Consider the following 27,909-nt stretch of genomic DNA (forward strand, 5'->3'; position numbering starts at 1 on the left):
AAATATATGAGTAAGCCATGCCCTGAGAAAACCACCTTTTAAATCATTGTTATTCCTCTACCCTTCTGGCCTAAAAAGACCCATGCTCTGAATGGGTGAAAAAATTGATAGCCATTTTGGAATTTTAGAACAATGACTTGATTAACAAGTACTTCCATTTTTGGTTCTTAGGTTTCTTTAATCCTAACTCTCAGATACAAGAAAATTCAAGCTACAAATAACTTACACTGGGTCCCGGGGGGCCAGGGGGGCCAGGTGGTCCTCTTCTCCCAGGGTCACCCTAAGTTATTTGAAAATCGTGACACAGTGGTTATACACATGTCAAAACACAGTGCATAAAACTGGTGAGGCATGAGAGAATATTACTAGAAACCCCCACAGAGCTCAGCCATGCATAGACCTGCCACGAAAATCGAGGGGTGGCCCATAATCCAATTAGCTCCACAAAACCAGAAGAATAAAGGAGCTCCAGTCTCACCAAAGTAATAAAACAAGGCAGGAGATTTGGGGGGAAAAAACAAAGCCAGTTCTTCTCTATAGAATGATCACTTTATTCTAAAAACAAACTGGCAACACTACATATTTTTCTAGTTGATTTAAGAGAAACTGGAACAGCCAGTACTGCTAGTGCTATCCAGATAATGGTAGCAAAAGAAGGCTTGCACCTGGCCCGAAGCCTTGGGAAGGAAGGTTAATCTCTGCAATGCCCGACTCTCCCTCGTGCTGTTTACCCACAAGCTATTCCTTGGCCTGTCACCGTACTCTTCTGCAAATGGGACTGAAGATCAAAGATGGCTAAATTCAAATGAAAATGGATTTTGGGCGCCTGGGTGGCTCAGTCGTTAAGCGTCTGCCTTTGGCTCAGGTCATGGTCCCAGGGTCCTGGGATCGAGCCCCGCATCAGGCTCCCTGCTCCGTGGGAAGCCTGCTTCTCCCTCTCCCACTCCCCCTGCTTATGTTCCCTCTCTTGCTGTGTCTCTCTCTGTCAAATAAATTAGAATCTTTAAAAAAAAAAAATGGATTTCAATTTGTCTTAACATCCAGAGTTTACTCCTTGCATACCTTTTCCTTCTTAATATTCTACCGTAAGAAGTCAAAAGCATCTTACAATTAATTTAACCTTACAACCGTTTCAGGTTTATTCATCCATTCAGTGAATAATTTTATCAAATTGTAAGACATATAGAGAAGCAAGAATAAGTACATAACACATGGCTCCTATTCTCAATGCGTTTACAATCATCTGTCCTCCACATAATGTCACTACCTCTCAACATCCTTGAAATATTTATTGGATAGTAACATCAAGAACTTATTACCAGCAATTTCTCCTATGGAGTTCAGCTCTTTATTGCCTAATGTTAAGTTCTGTTGGTTCAATTATAATTTAATGATCCTAACATAAATATACTTGGCAATAATTTTTGGATATTCACTTTTCATTTCATGCAGTTAGCCTAATACAAAAGACACTGGACCTTATTTCTGGCTGAGAGTCTATTAGATGGAGGTGACACCCTTTTGACTGATCACTAATTCTAGAAGTTGGGAAGAAAAGTTTAGCTGATAACTTTGGGAAAAAAATTAAAATCACCCTACAAAAATGAGGTAACATTATTATCCCTGGTTCCCATCAATATTATGAACTGGAATGAAATTCATCTGCCATTTTTTGGATTTGCAGGGGAAAGCATACAGTTAGGGCAGTTTGCCTTCCTGAGTAATGTCTTCCACTAAATCAGCAAATGTCTATCAAAATGCACTGCAGTACTCACAACTGGTCCAACACGGCCAAGCTCTCCAGGGAGTCCTGCTGCCCCAGGAGGACCCTGTATGTATATATGCAATGGAATATTACTCAGCCATAAAAAAGAATGAGATCTTGCCATTTGCAACAATACAGATGGACCCAGAGGGTATTATGCTGAGTGAAATAAGTCAGACAGAGAAAAACAAACACCATATGATTTCACTTATTTGTGGAATCTAAAACACAAAACAAGGAAGCAAGCAAACAAACAACAAAAAAACCAAACTCTTAAATACAGAGAACAAACTGGTGGTTATCAGAGGGGAGGTGGGTGGGGGTACAAGGTACAAAGGTACAAACTTCCAGCAATAAAACAAATAAGTCACAGAGACGAAAAGTATAGCATAGAGAACATAGTCAATAGGATGGTAATAACACTATTCGGTGACAAATGATGACCACATTTATTGTGGTGAGTACTGAGTAATGTAGAGAATTGTTGAATCACTATATTAGACACCTGAAATTAACATAACACTATGCTAATTATACTTCAATTTTTTAAAAAACATAATTATAAATAAATAAAGGGACATGGTGACTTATAGGTGGTTTTATAATCTATCATAAATCATATCAAATATGGTAAGTAATTGATTCAGGATTACGTATCTGTGCTAGCTTTGGTTTCCAATGACACAATAACTCATTTGACCAAATTTTAATTACTTAAAATGGAGCAGAAATTTCTAAAATGAATAAAATTTTTTGTTTAGCCACCTAAGGTCATGTATGTAGGACACTATAAATACCATGGGTAGTGTCCGTTGGCGAGTAAGCTTGGGAGTGGAGAAATAGGCCATTGTTACAGACTTAGGTAGAAATAAACCAAGAGATGATACTTACAGGGGGCCCAGGAATACCACGTCCCTAAAAGGTTAAAACAAAAATTGTTATGGTATGTGATTTAAACTTAATATAAATATAGACAGACATAACTGAATTAAAAAAAAAAGTATAAACTTTGTCACTAAATAAATATATGATGCTCATTCGAAAGAAAGGACTGGATAAAGAAAAGCAAACGTGGCTCTACTTCTAAAGGAAGAAGCTTGTTTCAGCACCTCAAATATAGCTTGGATATCTAAGCTAACCCATAATACTTTTTCCAAACTTGTTTTTAAGAAAATCAAAGAAGTCATTCATGCTTACCGTCAGAACTTAGCATCACTCACAAAGAAACACAACACAACCTGACAAAGATTTTTTTGCTGTTTTATAAGAAATCTACATTAAAAGCAATACAGTGTACTGCTTTATAATTTATAATGTGATGTTTGGAAATCCTCCCAAACAAACATTTAGCACAGAAAGGCGGGGAGGGGGGAAAGACCAGAAGCTACCCTCTTTTGACAGGTAGGACTGTTTCCAGACACCAAATCCAGTAGATGAAAATAAAATGGTGTCACTCCAGAAATGATTTACTATGGGATCCTAATTTAATATCCCGAATTTGATCTTAAAGCTAATTATTTTGTCTCCCTCTCCTTTATCCTTTATATCTCTTTAGCAACACCGAACTGCATATAACCAAGGATTGACACCACATCTTATTTATACTCCCAGTCTCAATTCCTAACACAAGGCCTAATATATGTGAAACCCTAACTATATGCTTGTTGAACTTCATATAACTGAACATCAGCTGCCTAGAATCCCTTTTTCTCTATCTTTGCTTTCCAGGTTCAATATTCCCCTCCCCTCCCCGCCCCCCACCCCCTCATTACTCCTTTCCCTGATACATTGGCTTGAATAACTTTTATTTGCAGCTATCTCTGATACCATATTCATGTTAGCTTTCATTCCAGACTTCATTTTCTAAAATATCCATATATGAAGCATTTAGTGGAATCAACATATACCCTGTGATAATGATATTATTATTTCTAATTATTTAGGCAGCCAAAACAAGCACGAATTTCACATGAGCAGTATCTTTTAATAATAAGTGGGGCTTTTTCAAGGCATTTGAAAAATCACTCCTATTTGATCATTTTAATATGTAAATCAATTTGGGGAATAAGTATTATGCTTGAAAATACCAAAGTAATCAATAAGTTATTTCATTACCATAGCTCTAGATGTTTGACAAATTTCAAATTTCACTCAGTTTTTTAAAAAAGGCATCTCTGTAAGATGTTGAGCTCTGAGTGGAAAAATATGGGAGTAAGGCCAGCAAGCTATTTATTTCTGAAAATAGCCTTGTAATGGAAAAGTTGACAGACAGTGAAATATGGCCATAAAAACAGTGCAAATAGAAAACAAAGACGACAAATACAGATTAATGACAAGAACAAAAGAGGAATAAAGAGCAAAATGGAAAGGAAAAGCAGCCTGAGAACATAGTAGCCCCCTTATAAATAGAAATAACACACAAATCAGCCAGATTGGGCAATGCAGGAAAGGACTAACCGGGGAATCAGGCTGGTAATTATATCTGATGGTTGACATTCCATTAGAGATAAAACCAGTTGTGAAGTGGTGTGATATTATGGTCTAAACATCGAATATTTAGATTTGCTGTTATTATGCAAGAAATGTTTTCTATCAGGGGAGTGAAGGGGGAGTTGTCTATTGGGAGATACCATCTGTAAGCAGACATATGTATTTTATACTGTGCATTCAAATTTCTCTAAATGTTCAATACTCATACCCAGAATGTTTACCATAGCAGGTAAGTCATGAACTCCCTTGTGATGCATATTATGTCAAAAGCTGCATTTAAACATTTCATAATAACAGGAAAAATGGGAGATTTTCAATTCTGTCACTTTACAATTACTTACTGGAAATCCGCGAGATCCAGGAACACCAGGTTCTCCCTAAAAATAAAAACAGCTTCATTGTACTTAGCTTTTTGTGGCATGAATATGTAAATATGTAAATTGCATAAATTTTGAAATCATTAAAACACTCCATCTTGATGTTTTTAATTTAATTCAACTAAAACACGATTTTAGTTGAACAAGTATATTTCCTCTGTTTCATAACTAATTTTTCAGTTGATTTGCAAACACTATAATGAAATTATACTTCAGCATCTAACTAATACCAGCAATTAATACCAGGTGGCTAACTTACTTTTTGTCCTCTTGGTCCAACAGAACCAGGGGATCCATCAGGTCCTGTTAATCCCTAACAAAGCAAGATGATGTTAGAAATATTATAGCATCCTTAGGCAAAGCCCTAAGTGGATAATTGCATTTTATTTATCAATTATGTACAGAATGGTTATCTTTGTATGATGTAAAAATTTACAAAGAAATACCTTCCTATATTCTTATCAACTGCCTGTTACTTTCTGTTGATAAATTTTATCATATTCCTAACTTCCTGCTAACAGGGTCCAATAATTTTAGTACTTTTTGTCTCCGCTTTGGAAAAATGCGTATAACAATTATAGCATTCTAATACCCACATCTAATGGGACAACAGATCTGGCTTTGTCCATTACCCATGTTTATGCACCTCCTTTACTTCATTTATAAAATAAAAATACTATATGTCTCTATATCTCTCTAATAGTGTTTTGAGAGTTAATAAAATATTTCTTTAATAGGAATTAAAAATACTCAATCTCATTATTGCTCTATAGCCATCTAAAGCCTCTGGCCATCTTCCAGCAATAACAATTGCTTACTGAAGAAACTTAACTTTTAAAATAAAATATTTGAGAGCATGCATGTTTCTACACTATCTGCCTTAGTAAAAATAACTATAATTAAGTATATATTTTCATGTGTGTCACCTAGTATGTAGAATTTAAGCCAATTACTATAAAACACATTTTATATATCATATTTAATACTAAATATGTTATTTAAAGCATATCCTCCAAACATTCTCATTTTCCCTACCAGTACTTTTTTTTACCATCATCCTCAATATAAAATAGATTTTAAAGCATTGATAACACCTTATACACCTGAATTTCCATATTTGATGAAGATGCATTTTTATTTTTTTAATTTTTTCTTTACTCTTTGACACTTTTAGATATCATTTATAATGCAATATTGAAATTATACCTTGTCAAAGATAAGTATGTGTATGAGTATCTGTATGTATATGTACATATACATATGTGCATGCATATATAAACATTTTACAAAACTATTATCAAGATTTTGAAAAAGACTCAAATGGTACTAATCGAGGGAGGGATTCCTTGCAAGTATGAAAGCCCTACTTAAAAATGCATCACCAAAATCCATATTTAATCTGTCATAGTCTACATATCACTAAAATGCTGTCATATAATTTATATAGAAAATTAGTTCACTGGCCACCATTTTTACATTTCTCTACATCAATCCATTTCTCTTATAACTCCAAAGAGTGAATCAAAGGAAGTAGAAAAAAATAAATTGAAAATGTTAATTACTGGAAATTTACCAAAGAAAATTATTAAACACACATAAATTTCTATTTTTCACAGACTGTCCTTGATTTTTAATCACACTACTCTAAATACAACACTGTAATTTGGGATCAAGCCCCAGCATCTTAGGTCCTGAGCACTGGTAGTAATGAAACCTTGGCTTTTGATTTTGGTAAACAAGCCATACATCCAGAGCATTCTCTACAGGCACATACAGCACATAGATTGTACAAACCTGAGAACACATCTGACTAATGGAACCCCTAACTCCCGCTTCATGTATATACCCTCCAAAATCAATCCTGGCCAATTCCCACACATGCAACCAATTAACAATCTTCAATATGTGACTGAAGTAACTGACGAGATTGGTGAGCAATAGCTACAATATATGGTAGAATTTCAGCAGCATAATAATAAAGCAGAACCAAGTAAATAGTTGGACAACACGGAGGCTGCTTCCACGTCACTTCTTATTTAAAGTACCTTCTATAATACATAATAAATTATGTCTATCACTAGGAAGTTCTCTGAATTAAATTGCTAATACAGGGGTGTTGGGTGGCTCAGTCGGTTAAGCATCTGCCTTCAGCTCAGGTCATGATCCCGGGGCCCTGAGATGGAGTCCCACATCAGGCACCCTGCTCAGCTGGGAGTCTGCTTCTCTCTTCCCTTCTCCCTCTGTGTGTGTGCGCTCTCTCTCTCTAGTTCTCACTCTCTCTCAAGTAAATAAATAAAATATTTTTAAAAAAATAAAAAAATAAACTGCTAATACATTTTGGTGTCAGATGTTACAGTGAACTCTGTTATGAAATAGCTATGTAGAAAACCATAAGCTCCATAAGGACAAAGACTGCATGTCCATGATAATCCAGGCACATTGCCCCTGGCGTCTAACACATACTCAATACATGAATACTGAATATTTAATTTAGTCTATTAGGTAGAAGGCTATGACACTTATCCCTCTACATCATCTTTATTTGGGGTTCTAATCCCAACTTTGCCACTAATTAGCTGTGCAACCATGACAACCTGCTTAACTGCACAGTGCCTCAGTTTCTTAATCTATAAAATAGGTATAGGGGCGCCTGGGTGGCTCAGTCGTTAAGCGTCTGCCTTAGGCTCAGGTCATGATCCCAGGGTCCTGGGATCGAGTCCCACATCGGGCTCCCTGCTCCGCGGGAAGCCTGCTTCTCCCTCTCCCACTCCCCCTGCTTGTGTTCCTGCTCTCACTAGGTCTCTCTCTGTCAAATAAATAAATAAAATCTTTGAAAAAAAAATAGGTATAATATTAATATCTACCTGATATGGTAATTTTGAAAATTAAGTGCGATATTACACACAAAATGCTTACAACAGTGCCTGATAGAATGGGCCCTGAATAAATGTTAGCTATTCTTATTATCATCATTATTATATGGTCAGCACTGCTATAGATGTTGTGAAGAGTTCACCTGAAGTATAAGACATGTTTCCTGCCCTCTGGGAGCTTAAAACCTCATACAGAAGGGGTTCTGCAAACAAACAAATGAACAAACAAATACCTAGATATTAACCATGGGTACTGTATTTTATGGCCCCCTCAGATTTCTTTGATGTCTGACTATTTCCACTTACACTGACCTTTTGGAATAATTTCTTAATAACTCACTATTCTAATCATATAAGCATCTGCCAGGGATAGTAGTTGTATACATCCTGAGGATGTTCTAACCTCTTTCCTGAAACAAGTGGCATGGTTTAACTGTAATGCCTATATTTGATTCTAATTCTGCTTCTGCCTACCTTAGATGGATGCTATAAGAATGAATAAAATACTGTTTTCAGAGCTCACTGAGCATGTCAGCAAATAGTGCCAATAAGAATATCTCTATTGATTATTGATAATAACACAGTTGTCCTTTGCGTGCAAGGTTATAACCAAGCTCTGACTTCTTTAATTTTACATATATACATATATATATATATAATCTCCCACATTTATATTTACACACACACAAATTCCATTTTGCAAGGATTCTTATCTGTCAAAGAATTGACAGAGAAAAATATTACCAGTGGCAGAAAGAATTGCTTTCATATGAATGTTTATGAAGATAAAGTTCCGTATGGGGATGATACTGAAGCTGTGTTCTGAACTTTCATGCTGCTGCTTGGCAGAAAACACCAGCCCTCAATAGTAATTTCCTTCCAACATTCCAACTACTCAGCTCGTGAGACTCAAGGCATAATTCTACAAGCATAGCTGCCATGAATCTTCTACATTTTCTGTCAAAAAACTCACTTCACACCAGTCAGAATGGCTAAAATTAACAAGACAGGAAACGACAGATGTTGGCGGGGATGCGGAGAAAGGGGAACCCTCCTCCACTGTTGGTGGGAATGCAAGCTGGTGCAGCCACTCTGGAAAACTGTATGGAGGTTCCTCAAAAAGTTGAAAATAGAGCTACCCTATGACCCAGCAATTGCACTACTGGGTATTTACCCCAAAGATACAAAAGTAGGGATCCGAAGGGTACGTGCACCCCGATGTTTATAGCAGCAATGTCCACAATAGCCAAACTGTGGAAAGAGCCAAGATGTCCATCGACAGATGAATGGATAAAGAAGATGTGGTATATATATACAATGGAATATTATGCAGCCATCAAAAGGAATGAGATCTTGCCATTTGCAACGACGTGGATGGAACTGGAGGGTATTATGTTGAGTGAAATAAGTCAAAAAGCGAAAGACATGTATCATATGATCTCACTGATATGAGGAATTCTTAATCGCAGGAAACAAACTGAGTGTTGTTGGAGTGGGGGGTGGGGTGGAGGGATGGGGGGACTGGGCGATAGACACTGGGGAGGGTATGTGCTCTGGTAAGCGCTGTGAATTGTGCAAGACTGTTGAATCTCAGATCTGTACCTCTGAAACAAATAATGCAATATATGTTAAGAAAAAAAAAAAAGAAGAAGAAGAAGATAGCGGGAGGGGAAGAATGAAGCGGGGGAAATCGGAGGGGTAGACGAACCATGAGAGATGATGGACTCTGAAGGGCAGGCAGGGTTCTAGAGGGGAGGGGGGTGGGAGGACGGGTTAGCCTGGTGGTGGGTATTGAGGAGGGCACGTTCTGCATGGAGCACTGGGTGTTATGCACAAACAATGAATCATGGAACACTTCATTTAAAACTAATGTTGTAATGTATGGGGATTAACATAAGAATTAAAAAAATATATATCTTAAAAAAAAAGAAAAAAAAAGAAAAAAAAAAACTCACTTCACTTAGGATAATTACCCTTTAAATCATGTTCCGTCCATATTCTTCCAAACATCATCTGATTAACCATTTGTTCACATTACCAAAAAGTATAGCCTTGCAATGAACCAAAGAGCAAAAGACAAAGAGGTTGGAGCTTTAAGGTCCCACCACTACACTGGGGCTCACCTAACAAGAAAAGATCACTGGAGCTCTCCTGCTTACTTAGCTCCCCTATGGCCAGGGACAAACAAACAGCAAACTGATCCAGTTACTGATTTTTCATTATTCATTATTCTCAATGCCTAGTCTCAATGTAAGGTAAAAGATTTGTTTATGAGCCAAAGAATACAGTAAGTCAGAATCTTGTAAGCCCCATGTGGCTTCATGTCAAAATCTGGTGGAACCATACCAATATTTACAAATAATTAGAAAATATCAATTATAAATTATTCCTATGATCCATTTAATGACCCATATCATTTTTCTTGGCTAGGAATTCAGATAATTAAAAATTCACTATCACTCTTTTTCTATTTTCTCTGATTATCCATCTATTTAAGATACTCATTTGTAGCCACATGAGGCAAAACTATCTGGAGAGAAAGCGAGTCTAAAAATGAAGAAATCTAGTTTCTTTCACTATCTTAGCCACTTAATAACTCTGGGTCCCTGGGGAAACTACTTGTCCTCAAAATTATTCAGTGTTCTTATCTCTGGAGAATAATATTAGCCAAACTTGCCTTCCAGGTTATGTAAGGTTAAAGTGACTGCACTTGAGGAAAAAAGTTCTACACAAATGCATATTAGCATAGTTAACTTTTTGCTTAAGTAGAGTTAACTTCTGTTCCAGGAAATGCCTGAAAAACTGGCACATACATGGTTGTCTTACTACAATACTGCAACTATAGACCAAGACAAAAACTCCTTTCATTGTTAACTATATTGTACTTCAAAGATTTTTTAAGCACTTTCAATTGTTTATCCAAAATGTCTGTTGAAATGGGGGAATTACTTTATAAAGCAAAACCAGGTATCGTCTTTATGACCTTACAGTAAAAGGTAAAGAAGAATTTGTAGCACGTTGAGCATGCTACAAAAGCACCATTAAACTGATGCACAGATAACTCTAGCCCTGTATGAAAGTATTTCAACTCAATACCAAGGGAAGACTCCAGGTGATTAGTTTATGCTTCAACCACCACAAAAATTAATAATAATAATAATAATAATGTAATCATACATTTTCTTTTCACACAAAAGGCAGATCCAAGTTTCATAGAGATGCAGAAATAAATCCAACCCATATTGGGCTACTGTTTTATAGAGTAGCCTTGGATTCATCAGACCTTTTTATTATGCTGTGACAGTTTGAAGTAATTCAGTGTTTCAAAAAGAACTGGAAAACCAACAAGTTATGTAATCTCAGTTCGTATTATACAAATATTAGTTTGATACTCAGTTTGTATTATCCAAATATTAGTTCTTGGGGGATTCTTGCACACTCACTTTGCATCACAGAGAAAGTTCAAACTTGGGGCTCTGAACTGTAAAACAAAATCTTTCCTAAAGTACTAAATAGCATAGACAAATACCCTCATAATGGTAATCTCTGTAAAGAAAGCCCATCTTAATAAACACTAAAATCTAGCGGTTTTTTCCTTCAATATGTAAAAACTATAGTCAAGGATTCTTGGGAATTATAATCATAGGTTTTCAGGTGCTTCCTTTTATTTAGAAAAGTCTTTAGGTTTTGGAAACCACATAAAGTGGTAACTTGAAGGATAACTTGATGAATGCACCACGGCATGTTTTCTGAGAACACGTAACTTCATTTTACTTCACTTTGTATCCCAGCTTTAAAGTCAAGGACTGGCCTGTAGTAGGACTTCTGTACCCATTAGTCCAGCACATGGAGACAGGAGAAGCAGAGAGTCCTGAAGTCACTATGCTCTGAGGCAATTTTATTACTGTCAGGTTTACCCTACAATTCTGCAGGAGCTTTCTTCAATAGAGGGGAGGGAGAGGTGTAAAGGCGGATAAACTGGAGAAAGGATGAGGATTCCCAATTTTCAAGCAACCCTACTCAGCTTATTTCTGAGTCAAAAAAACATGGAAAGAGGAAAATTAGTTTCGAATTTCCTGTTCTTTGTGCGTTGACCATTTCCCTGCCCCTGCCCCCCCCCCCCCCACACACACATTCCCACTCACTTCGGGCCCTCCCCTCAAAGGTATCTTTCTTACTCCTCTTTTTCAGGATTTAGTACTCTGCCCCTTCCCCTGCCTGCAGGTCCTTTACTAAATTAATCTAGGAAGTGCCCGTGGAAGGGCAGGACCAAAGGCTACTTGCTGCGCAGCCCCACCGAAGCCCCACCAGCGCCGACCAACGTTCCTCTTCCTCCAGTTCCCCCGGTGCCGGAAGTGGGGCTGAGAGTTCAGGCGGTGAGCAAGGAGCGGGGGGTTAGGGGCAGGCACCCGGAAGGCCTAGGGGTTTGCTGAGAGCAGGGAACGCCCGCGCTGTGTGCTCTCCCCAGGGGGCCGCGAGCTATCTCCACCCTCGCAGGACCCTTTGCAGAAACTGCCGCTTCCCCGCCGCGCGGGGAGTACAAGGCCCAGGTCAGGGCCAGAGCCCTGTTTCAGCGTGGATCCCCGCAGTCCGCACCCACCCAGCAGATCGTCACGTCTCTCCCTCCCTTCCCCCCGCCCCCCGTGCGCGCACCCGCGCCTACTTACGTCGGCGCCCGGCGTGCCCGGCTTTCCCGGAGCTCCTGGCTTGCCCGGTTCTCCAGCGGGACCCTGAGCAGGGAGGGGGCGGGGGCGGGAGAGAGAACGATGCAAAGTTGAGACTCTTGGAACTCACGTGGCTGCAAACCACGTCTAAAGGAAAGAAGTGAAGTGCGAATGCGCTGATCAACTTACCGGCGGACCCGGGGGACCCTTTGGACCTCGGTCACCCTGCAGGGGTAGTAGAAAAGGCAAGAGCAGTCCATGAGTGGGAGGCGCTGAGGACCCAGCCGGGAGACTTCCACGCGTGTTCACCACACAGCTTGGGGACGGGGACAGGGTAAAGCTAAATGGTGGAGATCCTTGACCAGCGGGGACAACTGAACATGTCTACCTCATCCCCCGAAAATCCCCAGGCTTCTACAGAGGCTCCAACCCAGCTCTCACCCATGCCCTAGCCCGCCTTTGGATGGCGGGCATCTGGCCCCGTCAAAAACCCATCCCGCTGGAGAAAGGGTAGGAAGCGGTGGGACTGGAGGAACAGGACTGGAGATAGAAACTTACGTCGATGCCATCGATGCCTGGAACTCCAGGGGGACCTGGGGGCCCGGGGGGACCCTGCTGGCCCGGGGGACCTCTCTGACAAAAATAGCACACACGGGTTAATGGAGCACGTTGGGCAACAACAAGAAACTGGCGCGATGTCCTGAGGCCCCCACCTCCACCGGTAAGAACACTTCCCTTTGGGGGACGGAGTCTTGAAATGCAGTAAAACTCCAGTATAAAACTCCCGAGCGACCCCAGGTTTCTTTGGTTCCGCCATATTCTGAATGAGGCTTAATAGTGTGGTTAGAGCAGAATCTAGGCCCCACGGTGGGCACTGGGGTCACACGGCCTCGCCCTACAGAGACCATTAAACCAAAAGGGGTCTTGAAGAAGCGAGGGCCTGACGCCTCTTTTTTTTTTTTTAAAGGACATCAAATCGCTACTTCGATTTGATGAGTAATTGAGAGTCAGTGTTTTGGCTGAAAAGGAACTGCTCAGACTGGAGGCGCTCCACCTCAGATCCAGTACCGGATCGTTTTGTAAATCTTTCTACGTCCAGTAGAAATCAGGGAGAAATACTGGAGGAAAACTGGGGAGGATTGGGGCAAAAGAGCCTTGAAACCCAGGGAGGGCCTGGCTTCATTTCGGATTTACCTGCATTGACACTCTCTTGCATAAGGTCTTTGCACCTCGCTTTAAAACTACACCAAATTTCAGACTGACCCTAGGGTATTACCGCTTTTATCGCTTGCAAACAGCCAAGCTTTGATGGTGCCCGAGGGAATACTGGCGACTGAAAATGTGTGAGCAAGTTGCTTAGGGTATGTGGGATTTTTTTTTTTTTCTCTCTCTTCTAATTTAGAAGAAGAAAAAGAAAGGGGTAAAAAGATTCTTTCATCAAGGAAACTTTGTTTTTCTAAACTCCAGTGACCAGACAGGTTACAATGGGGTCTTTGTAAGTGAAACCTCAAACCGCGTCTGGGCTCACCGCCCCCGCCGGGTCCTCTCCCGCGCGGGAGGAAGGAGACGCCGGAGCCTTCGGGAAACTGCTGAAATTTTGACTGATGCCAGCCAAGACCGCCGGGTTCCAATCCCAGAGCGGCGGGCACCACCAGCAAGGTTCGCGGTTTAATGCTGCTACCGCGGGCTGGTGGAGCTGCGAGAGCGCTTAGCGCCGCTAGGCTGAATTCCCGCCTTCTCCAGAAGGGCCTGCTCGTGAATGCAACCAGGAGGGGCGGGGTGGGGGAGTTAAGAAGCAACCCGGTAAACCGCCCAAGTTTAGTGACCGGTCCCCAGTCACTAATGGCCTTCAGAGCCTCTGCCTGCAGTGTTGGGGCCCAGGTGGGGGAGGAGACGCCTTTCCCCACCTAAGGGTCATCTAGGGTCCCCGACTCCGATGGTACTCGCTGCAGGTGCTCAAGGCTGGAGGAAGAACGCGGCTGCAGAGCCCAGGGAAAGCTCTGCGCCTTCCCCACAGCTCCCGCGACGGCCGTTCCTCCACTTTTCCCTGCGTGCACTTGAAAAATGCAAGCACTTCTCGCCCTCCGCTTACCTGGTCGGTGGTCTCGCTGGGCTGGAGAAGAAAAGACGGGGAGAAAGTGAGAAGGCTCTCCCCTCCCCCACACTCGCGCACAACTTACTTGAGCCACGCACAAGCAGAGCCCAGACAGCAGCAGTCGCAGCCCTAGGGCCCCTCGATCCCGCGCGGTCCAGGCCATGCCCGCCACCCTCTGCTAATCCCCTGGACGGACTCTGCCTCCCGCCGCCCCGCTGGGCTTCCCGGACCCGTCACACGCCTGAGGTGGTACTTCTCCCCCGCAAAAAGCGCCCCCGGGAGTAGTTCTTTACAAAGGTGCCCAGCCAGGGAGGCGTACGTTCCTCCTGTTTATGAATGGTCCTGGAGAGGGTCCTAGGGATTGGAGGAGAGCTTGCGGGCTGGAGGACGGATAGAATGACAACAGTCCCCCTTAACCCTTTCCCCGCCGCCACACAGGCAAGGCCTGAAGGTGCACCTCTGCCTCTGCCCATCTGCCCAAGTGTAGTCTCTCGCTGTCCACTGTGGGCGACGAATGGACTGCCAGTGTTCTTGGAGAGATGTTTGGGGGAGGAGGAGTGAGGGTCATAAGCCACCCAAGGTAGAACCAGACACCCTGAGGTGGTTTCTCCTTGCCAGGCTGTGGGTGGGACCTGTGCTTCCTTAATATCTATGTGGTCCCTACAGTAAAGCCTGAACTCTTTAGAAAAAAAGTGAGGAGGTGGGGAGTTTAAGGAGGTGGTGGGAGGTAGGCTAGGTGGAAGTTTAGGTGGTCAAGGGACTCACAGTTACCCGGACTGGCAGCTCATGGCAAGTTTCTCTCCTGGGGCGTAGTGGGTCACAATGGATCAGCATCCACTGAAGTTCAAACTGGAGAAAGACGGCAGACAGTCAATTCAGATTCTGGAGGACAGAAGCAGGTCATTTAAGAGAGAGATAAGTTTGTAAGTGTGGTCCAATTGTTTAGTGACTGGAGACCAATTTGAACTGATTGACCTCAGTGGACCAGTACTCTTGTTCCTTGAATACAGATTTTCCAATGGAAATGGGCTGGAGGCACTTCCCAAGTTTCTCTGATGATTGAATGTAGATGTCTTTAGCTCTGCAGTATTCCAGCGTAGCCTTCAGCAGGAACTGGCACTGACTTTCCATTTCTGTCCTTCCACATCCTTAAGATGCAGATTCTATTCAAATGAGGCCCTGTGAGAACAAGGAACCTGCCAGGTCACAAGCCGGTGTAAGGGTCTAGATTGGAGCCCAGGCCTACTGAACTTCACAGAGAACACATGCACTAAGAGTTTACATGGGGGGGCGCCTGAGTGGCTCAGTCGTTAAGCATCTGCCTTCGGCTCTGGTCATGATCCCAGTGTCCTGGGATCGAGCCCCGCATCGGGTTCCCTGCTCGGCAGGGAGTCTGCTTCTCCCTCTCCCACTCCCCCTGCTTGTGTTCCCTCTCTCGCTGTGTCTCTCTCTGTCAAATAAATAAATAAAATCTTTAAAAAAAAAAAAAAGAGTTTACATGGGGGAAGACTAGAGACAGAGACAGCCAAAGAGGTGGCACGTAGGAGGAAAAGGAGAGGAAAGAAAATCCAGTCCTAGAAGAAATTTGCATGCTAGAGAAGACATTCTCCATGGAGTATTCACAGCTTAAAATGGAAATAGGAAGGACTGAAAATGGAGGGAATGAGAGGGAAATCTAGAACTCAGGGAAAAAACAAGAGAATAGAAACCATTTAAATTTATTGCTATCTCATTCATTTGTTGAAGAGATATAAAATTTTCAGACACTTGAAATCCAAATGTACCCTGACAAGTTCTTACATTTTAGCAGGTGTTAAGAGAGAAAGACGGGAACAGGAGAGAAACAATACAACAGAAGAGTGACCAGGTCTGAAGCTGAAGGCCTCAGGTGACAAGGTGAGGGAAAAAAAAAAAAAGGTATACACCACCCAGCACCTCCATTCTGGCCCATCTTCTTAAATTGAGGAAATTCCTTGTTAGTCATCTCAAATCAGATCTGTATTTCTTGGTCAGCTGATTCTTCTGGCATTATGCAAATATCTAATTAAGTATCAAGGTCATCTCAAATCAGATCTGTATTTCTTGGTCAGCTGATTCTTCTGGCATTATGCAAATATCTAATTAAGTATCAAGGTCCCAAATCCAAAACATTATGTCTTTTCTTTCATCCAGTAGTGATTTACACTCCATCCCACCTGCGAAAAGTTCTCTAGATCTGCTGGATCTAGCATTAAGTTAGATCCATTTTTTCCATTTTTATGGAAACACCCAGAGTTGAGGTTACTGAGCAAAAGATCAGACTTGGAGAGGATGAAGGATGAAGTCCTTCCCTTCTACTCATAATGAAGGGAAAGTTAAACAAAAGGAAGTTTTCCATTTTATGAAGAAGGGGTGAAAATAAGACATTAAGCTTTCAGATTCCTGCATTTGTACCTCTTCTTAGATGATTCTAATTCTCCTGGTTGCTCTCAACCCTATCATGGCTCTTCTCCAGAAAATACAGATATCTGGAAAAATGAGGTAAGTGGGGTGAAGAGAAAGTGAACAGCTAAACCAAGATATATTTTAAGATGGAAAGTTCTCTATAAATTGTATGAAAATTGTGTATTCATGGTATGAATTATTTACAATAGTATACTGACATCCTACAGAAGAACTGCTTATTAAGCCACACAATTATCTTACAGTTAAGCATATCACTTTGTCAAATACTTTATCTTTATTAGAGTAGTCTCATTTGCTTGGGAAGGATTTTATTTTGGTTTTGTTGTAAACTGCAATGGAAATTTTAATAGGAAGACAAAAGAAAGAATGGGACAACCTTCTCCTTAATGACTACTAAATACCTAGCTGTGCCTCAAACAACTCTTTGAAGCCGTCCACACATGAGTAAAGTGGGGCAGAGAGGTTAAACCACTTGCCACAGGTCACACAGCTAGTAAAAGACAGAGCTAGCATTCCAAATGTGCCTGATTGTGAAATAAGGGGCTTCTCTACTCCTCTACTTAGCCTCCCCCAAGAATACATCCCATCTCCAGAAAGCCATCATGTTCTAAGCCAGTAACCAAGGAATTTGGTGATTGAACATTCGTATTAAAGATGAAGAGAAAAGAAGAGTGATCTAGAATTTAAAACTTTGTAAGCTTACATCCAACATCTGCTAGAAAACCTCAAAGCAAGACTAAGGAACTTCCCTAAGAAGTCAGACCTCTCCCTGCTTGCATGATTGTTATGCAAATACATCCAGAAGCAAATTTCTAATGCTTCTCCAAAAACTGACAACTATTTTTATATGCAGTTACATATACATGTGTATAATAAAATATCAAATAGGAAAGAGGGTTATAATTCTTGTTCTTCAATGAGTAGATAAAAATATTACCAGAATAAGAAAAGTTGTCTCCCCCCTCCCTAATTCTCAAAATAAGAAAGACCGTTCATATATTGTATTCACTAAATCCTTTGTGAATTGGTAATTCATACTAGGCATGCATTGTATATGTTTGATATTTTGATTTTCAGAAAAATTCATAGCCTAATCACCTTGAGAAACTTTAATTATATGGCTAACCAGGAAACCTATATCCTTTGTTTAGATACTTCATTAAAGTTACTTATTGTAAATGCAAAGTAATTCATTAAGCTGTTTTCTGAGAAATGTAATTCTCTCCGGATAAATTGGTACACCTGCTTAAATATGCAAGATGCAATTGTCGCACAGGATAATGGGGAAATGAAATGCAATTCATCTGTGAATACAGGTTGGGTTGTTCAGAGCGCCACATAGATCAAAGGTTTCTGCACACATCTGTGCATCCACATAAACACCGCCTACGCACTAACAATCATCTATACAACAACCATTTTTTGGCTTGCAATATGAATTCCAATTTGCATGTTAATTATTTTGAAGGAAGACTGGCAGAGTTCCTTACTAAAAGTCACTTTCATTACACATCCAAAATGCTGATTTCCAGACGTTTCTCATCTTCATACCTGGAATCACTGTTCTCTTTGAATATCCACTGACAAAATATATGTGACAAATATTTTAATTTAGTCCTTCAGTTAACATTTTTGAAGTCCTAATATAAGCCACACACTAAGGAAACATTCTAGGGAAACCAAAGATATTCTCCTCCCCCTAATGAGTTTACAGTTTGTAAGACTTGAGAAAAATACAAGTAGAGAAATAAGAAAGATTTTTTTTTAATCAGTTAAACAGAATGTCCTAGCACAATTCATCCTTCTCAACATAAAATACTTCACCATTGTCTCAGGGAGAACTGAGTTGTGTGATTGTAAGGTGCCTTACGTGATCCTGATTTGGCATTATCCAATTCTTTTCTATAGAACATGAAGGTATAATTCCTATCTCCTAAGCCAGAGTAGTGTCCAGCAGACAACGCATTGAAACAAGGAATTTTGGCACCAACTTCTACTCTTCTAATAGTGCTAGTGATTTCTACTTATTTTGCTAGGTTGTTGAGAAAAATTAATAAGGTATTTAAGCTCTTCTTAAATTTAGGCAAAAACTAATATTAGACAACTATCTTTTCCTCCTGAGAAAATTCTAATGACAAACTATAGAACTTGGTTCAGTATTATTGAGAATAGCACAAGGCTTGATTTTTTTTGCATACTGAATTATGATTAAATTTTACAATTATAAAATATCTAAAAACTAGCTCTTCAAAGACAAGTTTTTTTAACAGGAGAAATGTTTCATTAAGCTTTTGTCTACTCAGTAGCAACAAAGATTTAAAGAAATAATTGAACTCTTTTTCTTTTCATTTTATGACAAAGTGTTGGTTTTTACCATCATTTGGGACCTCCTCCAAGTGAAGCTTCCTAGTTGCTAAGCAGGAGGCTCTGAGCTGCCCTGAAATCAGAAATTTCCCCAATTCTCTGTAGACTAGGCCCTGCAGTTTCAGACATAGTGCTAAGAATTGTCATTAAATATGAGTGGGGGACAGTCATCTGAATCATACCAAGGGCAGAGACAAAACAGTGAAAGGAAAGAGCAGTAGACTTAGAGTTAGCAGACCTGGCATATAGTGCTTTGTTCATCTTTTTATCCAGCATATCTTTATATAACACACTCACGCGCTTTGAGATAGAAACTATGGAAGACACAAAAATGTTTAGTACATAGGGCAGCATCTAGGCCACAAACTGCTTTTGACAATATATAGTATTGCCATTGATGTACAACATGGCTAAGGTCATCAGCAAGGGGATCATATAACCTGTAACATGTGAGTGAGGCCCTGAAGAGCAACTGAGATTCTCATAAGCAGAGGTGGGGAGGGTAAAGGTTAGAGTTCTAAAGAGGTGATAGTAACACAGCACAAGAGGAGAAAATGATGTATACAGAAGAGATCCGATTCACTGTGGCAAACAGTAGACAATAGATGTTTTTTCCTCTGTTGAATTCTAAGTTAAAGAATTTGAGTAGTATTGGATAACTAATTATTGGACCATCATCAAAGATTTTTCTGCACCAGGGATATGGATGGGGAAAGGTGGCCTAATTTAAAAGGGCACTTCAAGGGGATTCACGTGGTAATAAATGCCTGATCCTTGGAGTCAGAAAGGCTACTTTAGTAGAGCATAAAGGAATGTTACACTCTGAGCTATGATGAGGCATCCTCAGTTATCTACCCATTTAAAAAAAAAAAAAAAATCACCCCCTCATGCCACATCCCCCTTCAGCTGCCATCTTGTTTTCTGCTCTTCTCCATTTAAAACTCAGAAGAGTTGTCTGTATTTGTTGCCTCCAATTCCTATCCCTTTTATTCTCTCTTGAAGCCTTTCCAACTGGGCTTTCACTCCCAATACTCCAATGGGTCTTTTCTCAAAGCCACTCTCATGGGCTTCTGAATCCAATATCAAGTCTCAGGCCTCATCTAATTTGATCTGTCTACAGCATTTGGGTGAGTTGACCATTCTCTCCTCCTTAAAATTCTATTTCCCCTGACTTTCAGAGTACCACAGTCTCCTGATTCTCTCCAATATCACAGGCTGCTCTTTCTGGTCTGTTTTGCTGAATCTCCCTCATCTCAGCAACCTTTAAATGTTGGTTGTTTCACAGTCTGGTTCTAGAACTTCTCTACTGCATTCATCACTCAGCGATTCATCTCACTGCATGGCTTTAAATACCATATATACACTGACAACTCCTAGAGTCCTATTCCCAGCTGGGCCTGCCTGTTAAACCCCAGAAGAACATACCTAACTGCCTGCTCGGCATCTTCTCTTAGATGTCTAATAGTGATCAAAATCCTGATCGAACTTAGATGTTCCAAACCAACTCTTTATATTCTCCCTGATAACCTGCTCTTCCCATAGTCTTTCCCAGCTCAATAAATGGCAACTGTATAATTCTGATTAATCATTCCAAAAATATTGGTGTCACTCTTGATTTTGTTTTCTCTTACACTTCAGATCTGTTTACTTTATTCTCAAAATGGATCAGAATCTGACCACCTTGCACCACCTCCACCACTACTGCCCTGTTCCAAACCAAGACCAGCCCTGCCTGAGTTACTGCAGTAGTCTCTAAAGGTCTCCTTTTATTGTGCCCCTAAGTATTCTGTCCTTCTCTCCCCCTACATTTTATTGCCAAAACAGCAGCCAAGGAGATACTTTCAAAAAATGAGAACATATTACTTGTCTGTCCAAACCTATCAGATAGACTCCCATCTCACCCAGCATGAAAGCCAAAATGCTAACACAATTTCCCCACCCTCACTCCATCATGCTACCTCTTCAGGCTCATTGGCTACTTCTCTCAGTCTCACTCCAGCCACACTGGTCCCCATGCCCTCCTCAAACACAGCAGACAACCAATATCAGTCCCTTTTCACTCCATATTCTCTCTTTCTAGAACCCTCCTCCCTCAGAGAGCCACATGCTAATCCCCCCAACCCCTTCAGGTTTCTATTAAAATGTTCTTTTCTCAGGGAGGCCTTCTCTCCAGGGTCCAGTTTTCTGCTTCATTTTTCTCCAGAGTATGCATGAACACCAGGCATACTATACATATACTCATTTATCCATTTGTGTCCATCTCTTCTCCCCAGAATGAATGTAAACTCCATTGGAGTTTTCATTTCTGTCTATAACTTAACAGATGTTTAATAAATAGTTGCCAAATGTTAAATTAATGAATATATAAAGATGAAATGAAATATAGTGAACTAAGAATTGATAGTATTTATCTTCTGGTTTGATTATGACTTGGGGCAAATCCCTTCCCCTGTCTGGGTTTCAATTTCTTCACATGTAAACTTAGAGGTTTGGAGTAGATAACAATCAAAATTTCCTCCAGCTTTGAGAGTCCATGATTCTATTGACACCACATTGTAAACAAAGAAACCAAATGCACAGAGATTAACACAAAGAGGAGGAAAAATAACATTGAATTAATCTCTTGACTTACAACCACCCAGTCTACGTAACAAAGATTTCTTTATGACCTTAGCCCATATATAGTTTAATAGAAATAGAAAAACTAACAGCACTGACTTTTTTTAGTGCAACAATATGGGCACAGCTGAGGCCAATAAAAAATTTTAGTGTTTTTCAATTTTCCATTAAAAGCAAGTTTGACCTTCATTTAGTTTATATTCTAGTTATCCATAGTCCCTTCCTCTGATTATGGCTCCTCGTATGTTAACAGATTTCTTTCTATGTGCTTGTCATTTCATTGCCACCTAGTGGAAAATCCAGCTGATATTGTTAATATGGTTTACAATGCAGCAGGCTAGATTTTATCTCCAAAAAAATTGTCTTCACAGTCAGTATTCAAAAATATTCCATCAAATTACACCAAAGTGTTTTAAAGAGAATTTCCTATGGTTATGTATACATGACATAACTATTTCTTTTGTATTTATTTCATACTTACAAGTGAAAGAGTATTAGTAAAAGGTGTATTTGTCAAAAAAACAACTTAATAAGCAAACCTAATAGTTTAGATATTATGCATAGTAGAGTATGCATTTCTTAAATCACTGAAAAATAACTTTCCTACAATGTTTCTTAAATACCAAAAAGAATATTAACCACAACCTCGTAGCTGATTTTCCCATGTTATCTTTTATGAAACTTTCATTGTTTCTGTATGTGGAGATGAGTATGATTTAATTCTATGGAGTAGAAAAAACGACAGATAACTTCTCTATCACTAGTTTTGACAGTTCTTTCTATTTGCTCTCACATTTTCTCTGAATTTAACAAAAATAACATAGAGTAGCACTCTCGAAATATACTTTTAAAGGCACTATATCTTCTGATTATTTTCCACAGTGGTTTATTTTGAATAAGCATAGGTAAAAAGAAAAAGGTTTTGAATCATGTATTTGTAAAACCACATAAACCTGTATCCTTCTTTAAGCCCAAACCCCTAGTGTACATCCCTGAAAAAGGAGAAAGGCTAACTTTGTTTTCTAATAGAGCTGTACCAAATAACTCTCCTAGGCAATCATACTGACAACAAACAATAAAGAACCTCTCATAAAATAACATGTTTTTATGGTATGCTGCCAGAAAACTGAGTTTGCAGTGGGATAAATTGCACCATCCTAAAATATGGGCACAAAGGAGAATAGGAAATATGGGATTTATTGCTTTAAAATCAAACTAACAATGTATTACAGCAGTACATTGGGAAAAAATATAAAATGCTCTGAGCCCACTAAATAACCATGAATGATGAGAAGGTGTTTGAGTTGTAGATCACGTGAGCAGCTATATTGCAAGCTTTATGAAAAACCTCTTGAAATTGGTTTCCTTTTCCAATTTAGAAAAGAGAAAGGGACACAAGACAGGATAGATATGGGAAAATCACAAACAAGTACAATATAAATGAGTCTTTTAGCATTAGTGCTCCATCAAATGTTTTCAATTGCATTTTTTATTATGCAGTTCCTAGGGCTACCTTCTGACATTTGTTAATACCTTTAGAAGGGATGTTTGCTTTTGATTTATTTGCTGAAGAAAAGCCAGTGTTGATCCTGAGAAAAGTATTCAATTAATCTAGAATGTCAAAGATTAGAATGAATCCAATTTCATGAAGAAAAATTGAAAAATATACTCTTCCTTATTGTTTCTATGTTATTGGCACATTTCATTCCAGTTTAAAATTTCTCACACATTAATATTGACTATTTGCTGTCTCCAGATGGAGAGAAGGGTGCCCTATCAGTATACTTCTACCTCCCAGAATATATGGTTACTATTACTCATCACTCTCTAAGTCTTCTAAGGGACATATGGTCACTGTTGAGCTTCAGTAATTGCCAGCAACTTCAAATTTCAGCCAAATTGGTAAGAAATCAAAACATAAAACAAGAATAAAAACAAGGGCTTAGGGTCAACTCATGGGCACTTGAACTTGGACTTTGAGGACTTGTATGAGTATTTGACTATTCTTAGTCTAGATGAGTAAGGAGCAGTGTGGGAAGACTAATAAACTTGAAAGGAAAGAATTGATATATGTGGGAAGTCCCTAACGAGAGCCTTTCTTCCTAGAACACTGGGCCCTATCTTCTCCTGGATAATGCTCATTCAGCCCCAGGGTTTCTCTAAACATCATCTTCTACAGTAAACATGATTGACCTCCACTCTCAGGCCTCCCTGGCGTGATCTGAGTGGGGAGCCTCTTCCACGTGCTTCCATTCACTATCATGATCCTTATCATGTTGTATTGTCATTGTTTACTTATCTCAACCCCTCACCCTCAAGAAACTGAACTGAGGAAGACAAGATCTGTGATTTATTTAACTTTGTATACCCAGTATATAGGCACACGATGGAAGTTTACTAAATTAATAAACAAGTAGGATTAATGTCTGAGAACATGTTTTATACTGTCAATCCTCCTTCTTTAAAAAAGAAAGCATTTAGTTTGTCCTGCAAAGTAAATTCTGAAAAATCTACTCAAATCACAAATGCCTTCCAAAATGAAAGTGAGGAAATGCTTCAAAAGGAATGATATGTGGTTATACATATTTTTACTTTTCTCAAAGGAAAGTTAGTTGGCACAGCAGAAAATAGGTAGATTAGAAATTTTATGCCTAACATGGCTTCTTACAAGCCGAGAAACCCTCTTGAAATCACATCTTCAACTGAGAAATGGAGATAATCCTTTCTATGCTTGCTATTTTATAAAATTGTTGCAAGGATAAAATAAGTTAATGGGAATGAAAGCACTTTTTAAACTTTAAATTGGCATATTAAGGGTATTAAGATGCTTAAAAAGCATAAATGGGTTTTCCTTACATAGAATTTTCTATTTCTTTGTCTAATACAGGGTAAAAATTGAGGAATACATTTTGGTGACAAGTTTGAGTTTGACATTGTCACTGTCAGTACTTGGATGTAAGTAGGGTTTTTTTTGGCCTATAACTTTGAGCTGTTTTATTTATTATTACTACAACCAACACTATATCATCAAATATGAAACTTTAATGAAGCTTTAGGTTCAAGTCTCTTTTGTCTTTCCTTGTGGGAGAGTGAAAATTCAGTATAAAGGAAAAAAATTGTTCATGCCTGTTTCAATTACTTTTAACATTGGCTATAATGTACTGATTTTGAAAAGCTCCTTGGTGGACCAGAGGCAAAATATAATATCAGCTGCCAGGTTCTTTGTTGCCTGCCCACACATGGCAGAATAAAATAGAGGATAACTGGTCCTAACTGGTCTCCACTCTGATATGAGATTAGACTTAGCAGAAAACCTGCCATCAGCTATAACATTATTAGCTAGATTATAATATATTGGAGTAATATTGAGACTTTACCACTCTGGCAATCAAAGAGTTTAATAATTTCCATTACACCCAGAATTATAATGATTTGAAATGTTTTACAAGGGATGGGTTAAATGGGTGATGGGTATTAAGGAGGGTACTGATTGTGATAAGCACCAGGTGTTGTATGTAAGGGATGAATCACTAGTTCTACACCTGAAACTAAAATTACACTGTATATTAACTAACTGGAATTTAAACAAAAACCTGAAACTACAAAAAAATGAAATGTTTTTCAAGACCAATGAAACAGTAAATCAATTTTGCAAGTACTTGATTGATGCTCATTATACTAAAGAGGTGCCTTAAGGTCTCTCTGCCCTTACCCATGGCCCAGAAATGACACAGATACTGCAGAAATTTGGTGTTGTCTGCAAACCAGTCCCATGCCATTGCAACAATCTTGCTGCACAAAATTTCAAGATGGCACAATAGTGGTCCCATTGGCTTTTTAACCCAGCCACTTGAGGTGTGATAACTCATTAGTTGAAGAAATACTTTCTCAAGTGTCTACAAGCCAGAGCAGTAATGTGGCAGTTACAAATTGCTTCCTGTCCATCACAGAATATAGAAATTTCACACTACCCTTCACACTAATCACAATTCTTCCCTTGAAAATAAGTTATTTGAACAATTCCATTACTGAGTGCCTGATAACCTTTTTCCTTTGGAGAAGTACACAGAAACAATTCAAAATCATTGTATCACCCCTGCTACATGCCATGATACGAGTTTTGTGACTAGAATTTAACAGTTCTGTATGAGAGAGAGAGAAAGAGTATATGTTGGTATCAACAGTTTATTGAGCTCTAAATTCTTTAATTTCCCCCAAAGAACACTTATCCTATAAGATATATTTTTTAAATTCCTGTAATAATATTATAAAATATCCTTTTAAAGGATTGTTCAATGAAAGTTTAACAATTCAAAATGATAGAACTATATGGTATTAGTTGGCACAATTATTCTGTTATTATATAATTCCTAACCTTTATATCCATGGAACTCTACAGCAAAATCCTGAACAGACTTCTAAAATCCTTTACTTTTGTAATATGTCATGCAAGACCTACTTCTACATACATATTGTACCATCCATATACTTGTCATTCTTGTTAATCAGATACCATATGGCTTCCTAACCTTCTCTCTCATACCCTGCAATTAGTATCTCCTACCCTTCTTCCCCTCATCACACACACACACACACACATTTTCACATATACATTTCATCCAAACCAGCTGGTCTCCAGACCTTTGATTGGGCCCACTTATTCTCCACTTCCTTTTCATTTAATGCTCTTTCCCTCAGCTAGTTCAGATCCTTCTATTTCAAAGTTCATTGCCTTCAAGAAGCACAGAATTCTTGACTTTGTAAATCCACCATTCATCTTAACCTTACTTTGAATATTCTCATTAGTTATTTATACACTATGTGTACCACACCAGTATTGGCTTCTTTTACATTGCCTCTGAAGGATTCTGGGAGCCCCAGGTTGGCATATAGCATCTTCCAAGTAGATTTGAAATTCCTCAAGACCAGGAGCCACTTACTTGACTTTCTCTGATTTCCCATTCCATTTGATACATGCTATGCTCAAAACAGGCACTGAATGCTTTTTGAGTAAGTGCTTGAATGAATTTTGAAAATGAATAACTGTTCATTGCTTAAGATTTGTTCAGATGATTATCAAAGATACCTGAAGTATTCGTCTTTAAGCAATCCGGTTTGTTTTAATCAACCATAGTGTATGGTTTTATACTTACCGGAACAGAAACTTGAGGATTATCTGCAAGTTTTCCCAGCACGGCAAAGCCATCAACACCAATTTGGCCTCTTGGCTTTATAGGTAAGGATTGAATCCTGTTGCAATCAACAAAAAGAGTAGCACTACTCCTTTCCACACCGATCATGATCTTATGCCACTGGGAATCAAACAAGGAAGGCAAATTTGAAAAGGTTGCAGTTTGGAGACTTCCATCCATTCCCTTGTATGAAAATGCAACAGATTTTGTTTGGCCATTAAGCTTCACGCCAACTTGCTCCTTCCCTGAGGAATCCTGAATCTGCCAAATGGTCCAGGTCTTTTCAAGTGTGTTTCCAGTCATCCGAAAAGTAGTTAAAAAGGAGTATTCTTCAGGCAGACCATTGGGATATAAATGCCTGAGTAAAATTTTAAAACAGTAAATAAAAGTCTTGTTTTCTGTACCCATGCATATTACCATATTCCCTTATTATGCTTTCTTAGATTCTAGACCTACAGAAAGGCTACAGTGTAAAAAACTATGCCCTGTTTGTTCTTTCATGACTGTCCATAAAAACCTTCAGAAAAGTTCAATCATTCATGTACATTAATGCTCCGTCCTAAAATACACATTTAAAAAAACCCTTCCTCATAGCTGAGGGTTCCCAATGCCACATAACTCCAACAATAGTACTGTTTATACTACCTAAAGAACTCCTGTTCAGCAATTCCTTCTCAGCCAAAAAACACATTCTTGCAAGATTTTTGGCAGCATTTCTTCCACAAATTAAAGAAGAGATCATTTGGAATCCAAGTCAGCTCTACTAGTTAATAAAGCCATTTAATTAAAGCAGCTTTTAAATTTTTTATTTTAATATAGTACGTTGTTAGGAGTATTTGTTATTTCCATAATTGCTTGGGTAGTTCCCTCCACAATTATATCCTAGACCCACATATGCATTTTGAGAATCAGTAACTGTATAGACTTGAGAAGCTCCTTCACACTGAGCATGTTAGATGCCATTAATTTTGTTTGGTAAATAATAATATTTACATTTCTGAAAACAGTTATGGACCAGGACTCAA

General features: G+C 39.2%; 1 protein-coding gene across 1 annotated transcript in view; it reads right to left on the minus strand.

Moving 5' to 3' along the window:
* Positions 1 to 27,909, minus strand: part of COL9A1 (collagen type IX alpha 1 chain) — an 86,718-nt gene that overhangs the window by 51,859 nt on the left and 6,950 nt on the right. Inside the window, exons 5-15 of the mRNA XM_045867063.2 lie at positions 26,846 to 27,242; positions 15,030 to 15,113; positions 14,262 to 14,282; positions 12,728 to 12,802; positions 12,359 to 12,394; positions 12,173 to 12,235; positions 4,892 to 4,945; positions 4,597 to 4,632; positions 2,657 to 2,680; positions 1,776 to 1,829; positions 227 to 280 (exon numbers count right to left, since the gene is read on the minus strand). Of these exons, the coding sequence (XP_045723019.1) occupies positions 227 to 280; positions 1,776 to 1,829; positions 2,657 to 2,680; positions 4,597 to 4,632; positions 4,892 to 4,945; positions 12,173 to 12,235; positions 12,359 to 12,394; positions 12,728 to 12,802; positions 14,262 to 14,282; positions 15,030 to 15,113; positions 26,846 to 27,242 (898 nt within the window). The remainder of the gene's footprint in view (positions 1 to 226; positions 281 to 1,775; positions 1,830 to 2,656; positions 2,681 to 4,596; positions 4,633 to 4,891; positions 4,946 to 12,172; positions 12,236 to 12,358; positions 12,395 to 12,727; positions 12,803 to 14,261; positions 14,283 to 15,029; positions 15,114 to 26,845; positions 27,243 to 27,909) is intronic.

Source organism: Mirounga angustirostris, unplaced genomic scaffold (genome assembly GCF_029215605.1).
Source record: "Mirounga angustirostris isolate CCGP_5_RB_7025 unplaced genomic scaffold, mMirAng1.0.hap1 SCAF_8, whole genome shotgun sequence".
Lineage (NCBI taxonomy): Eukaryota > Metazoa > Chordata > Mammalia > Carnivora > Phocidae > Mirounga > Mirounga angustirostris.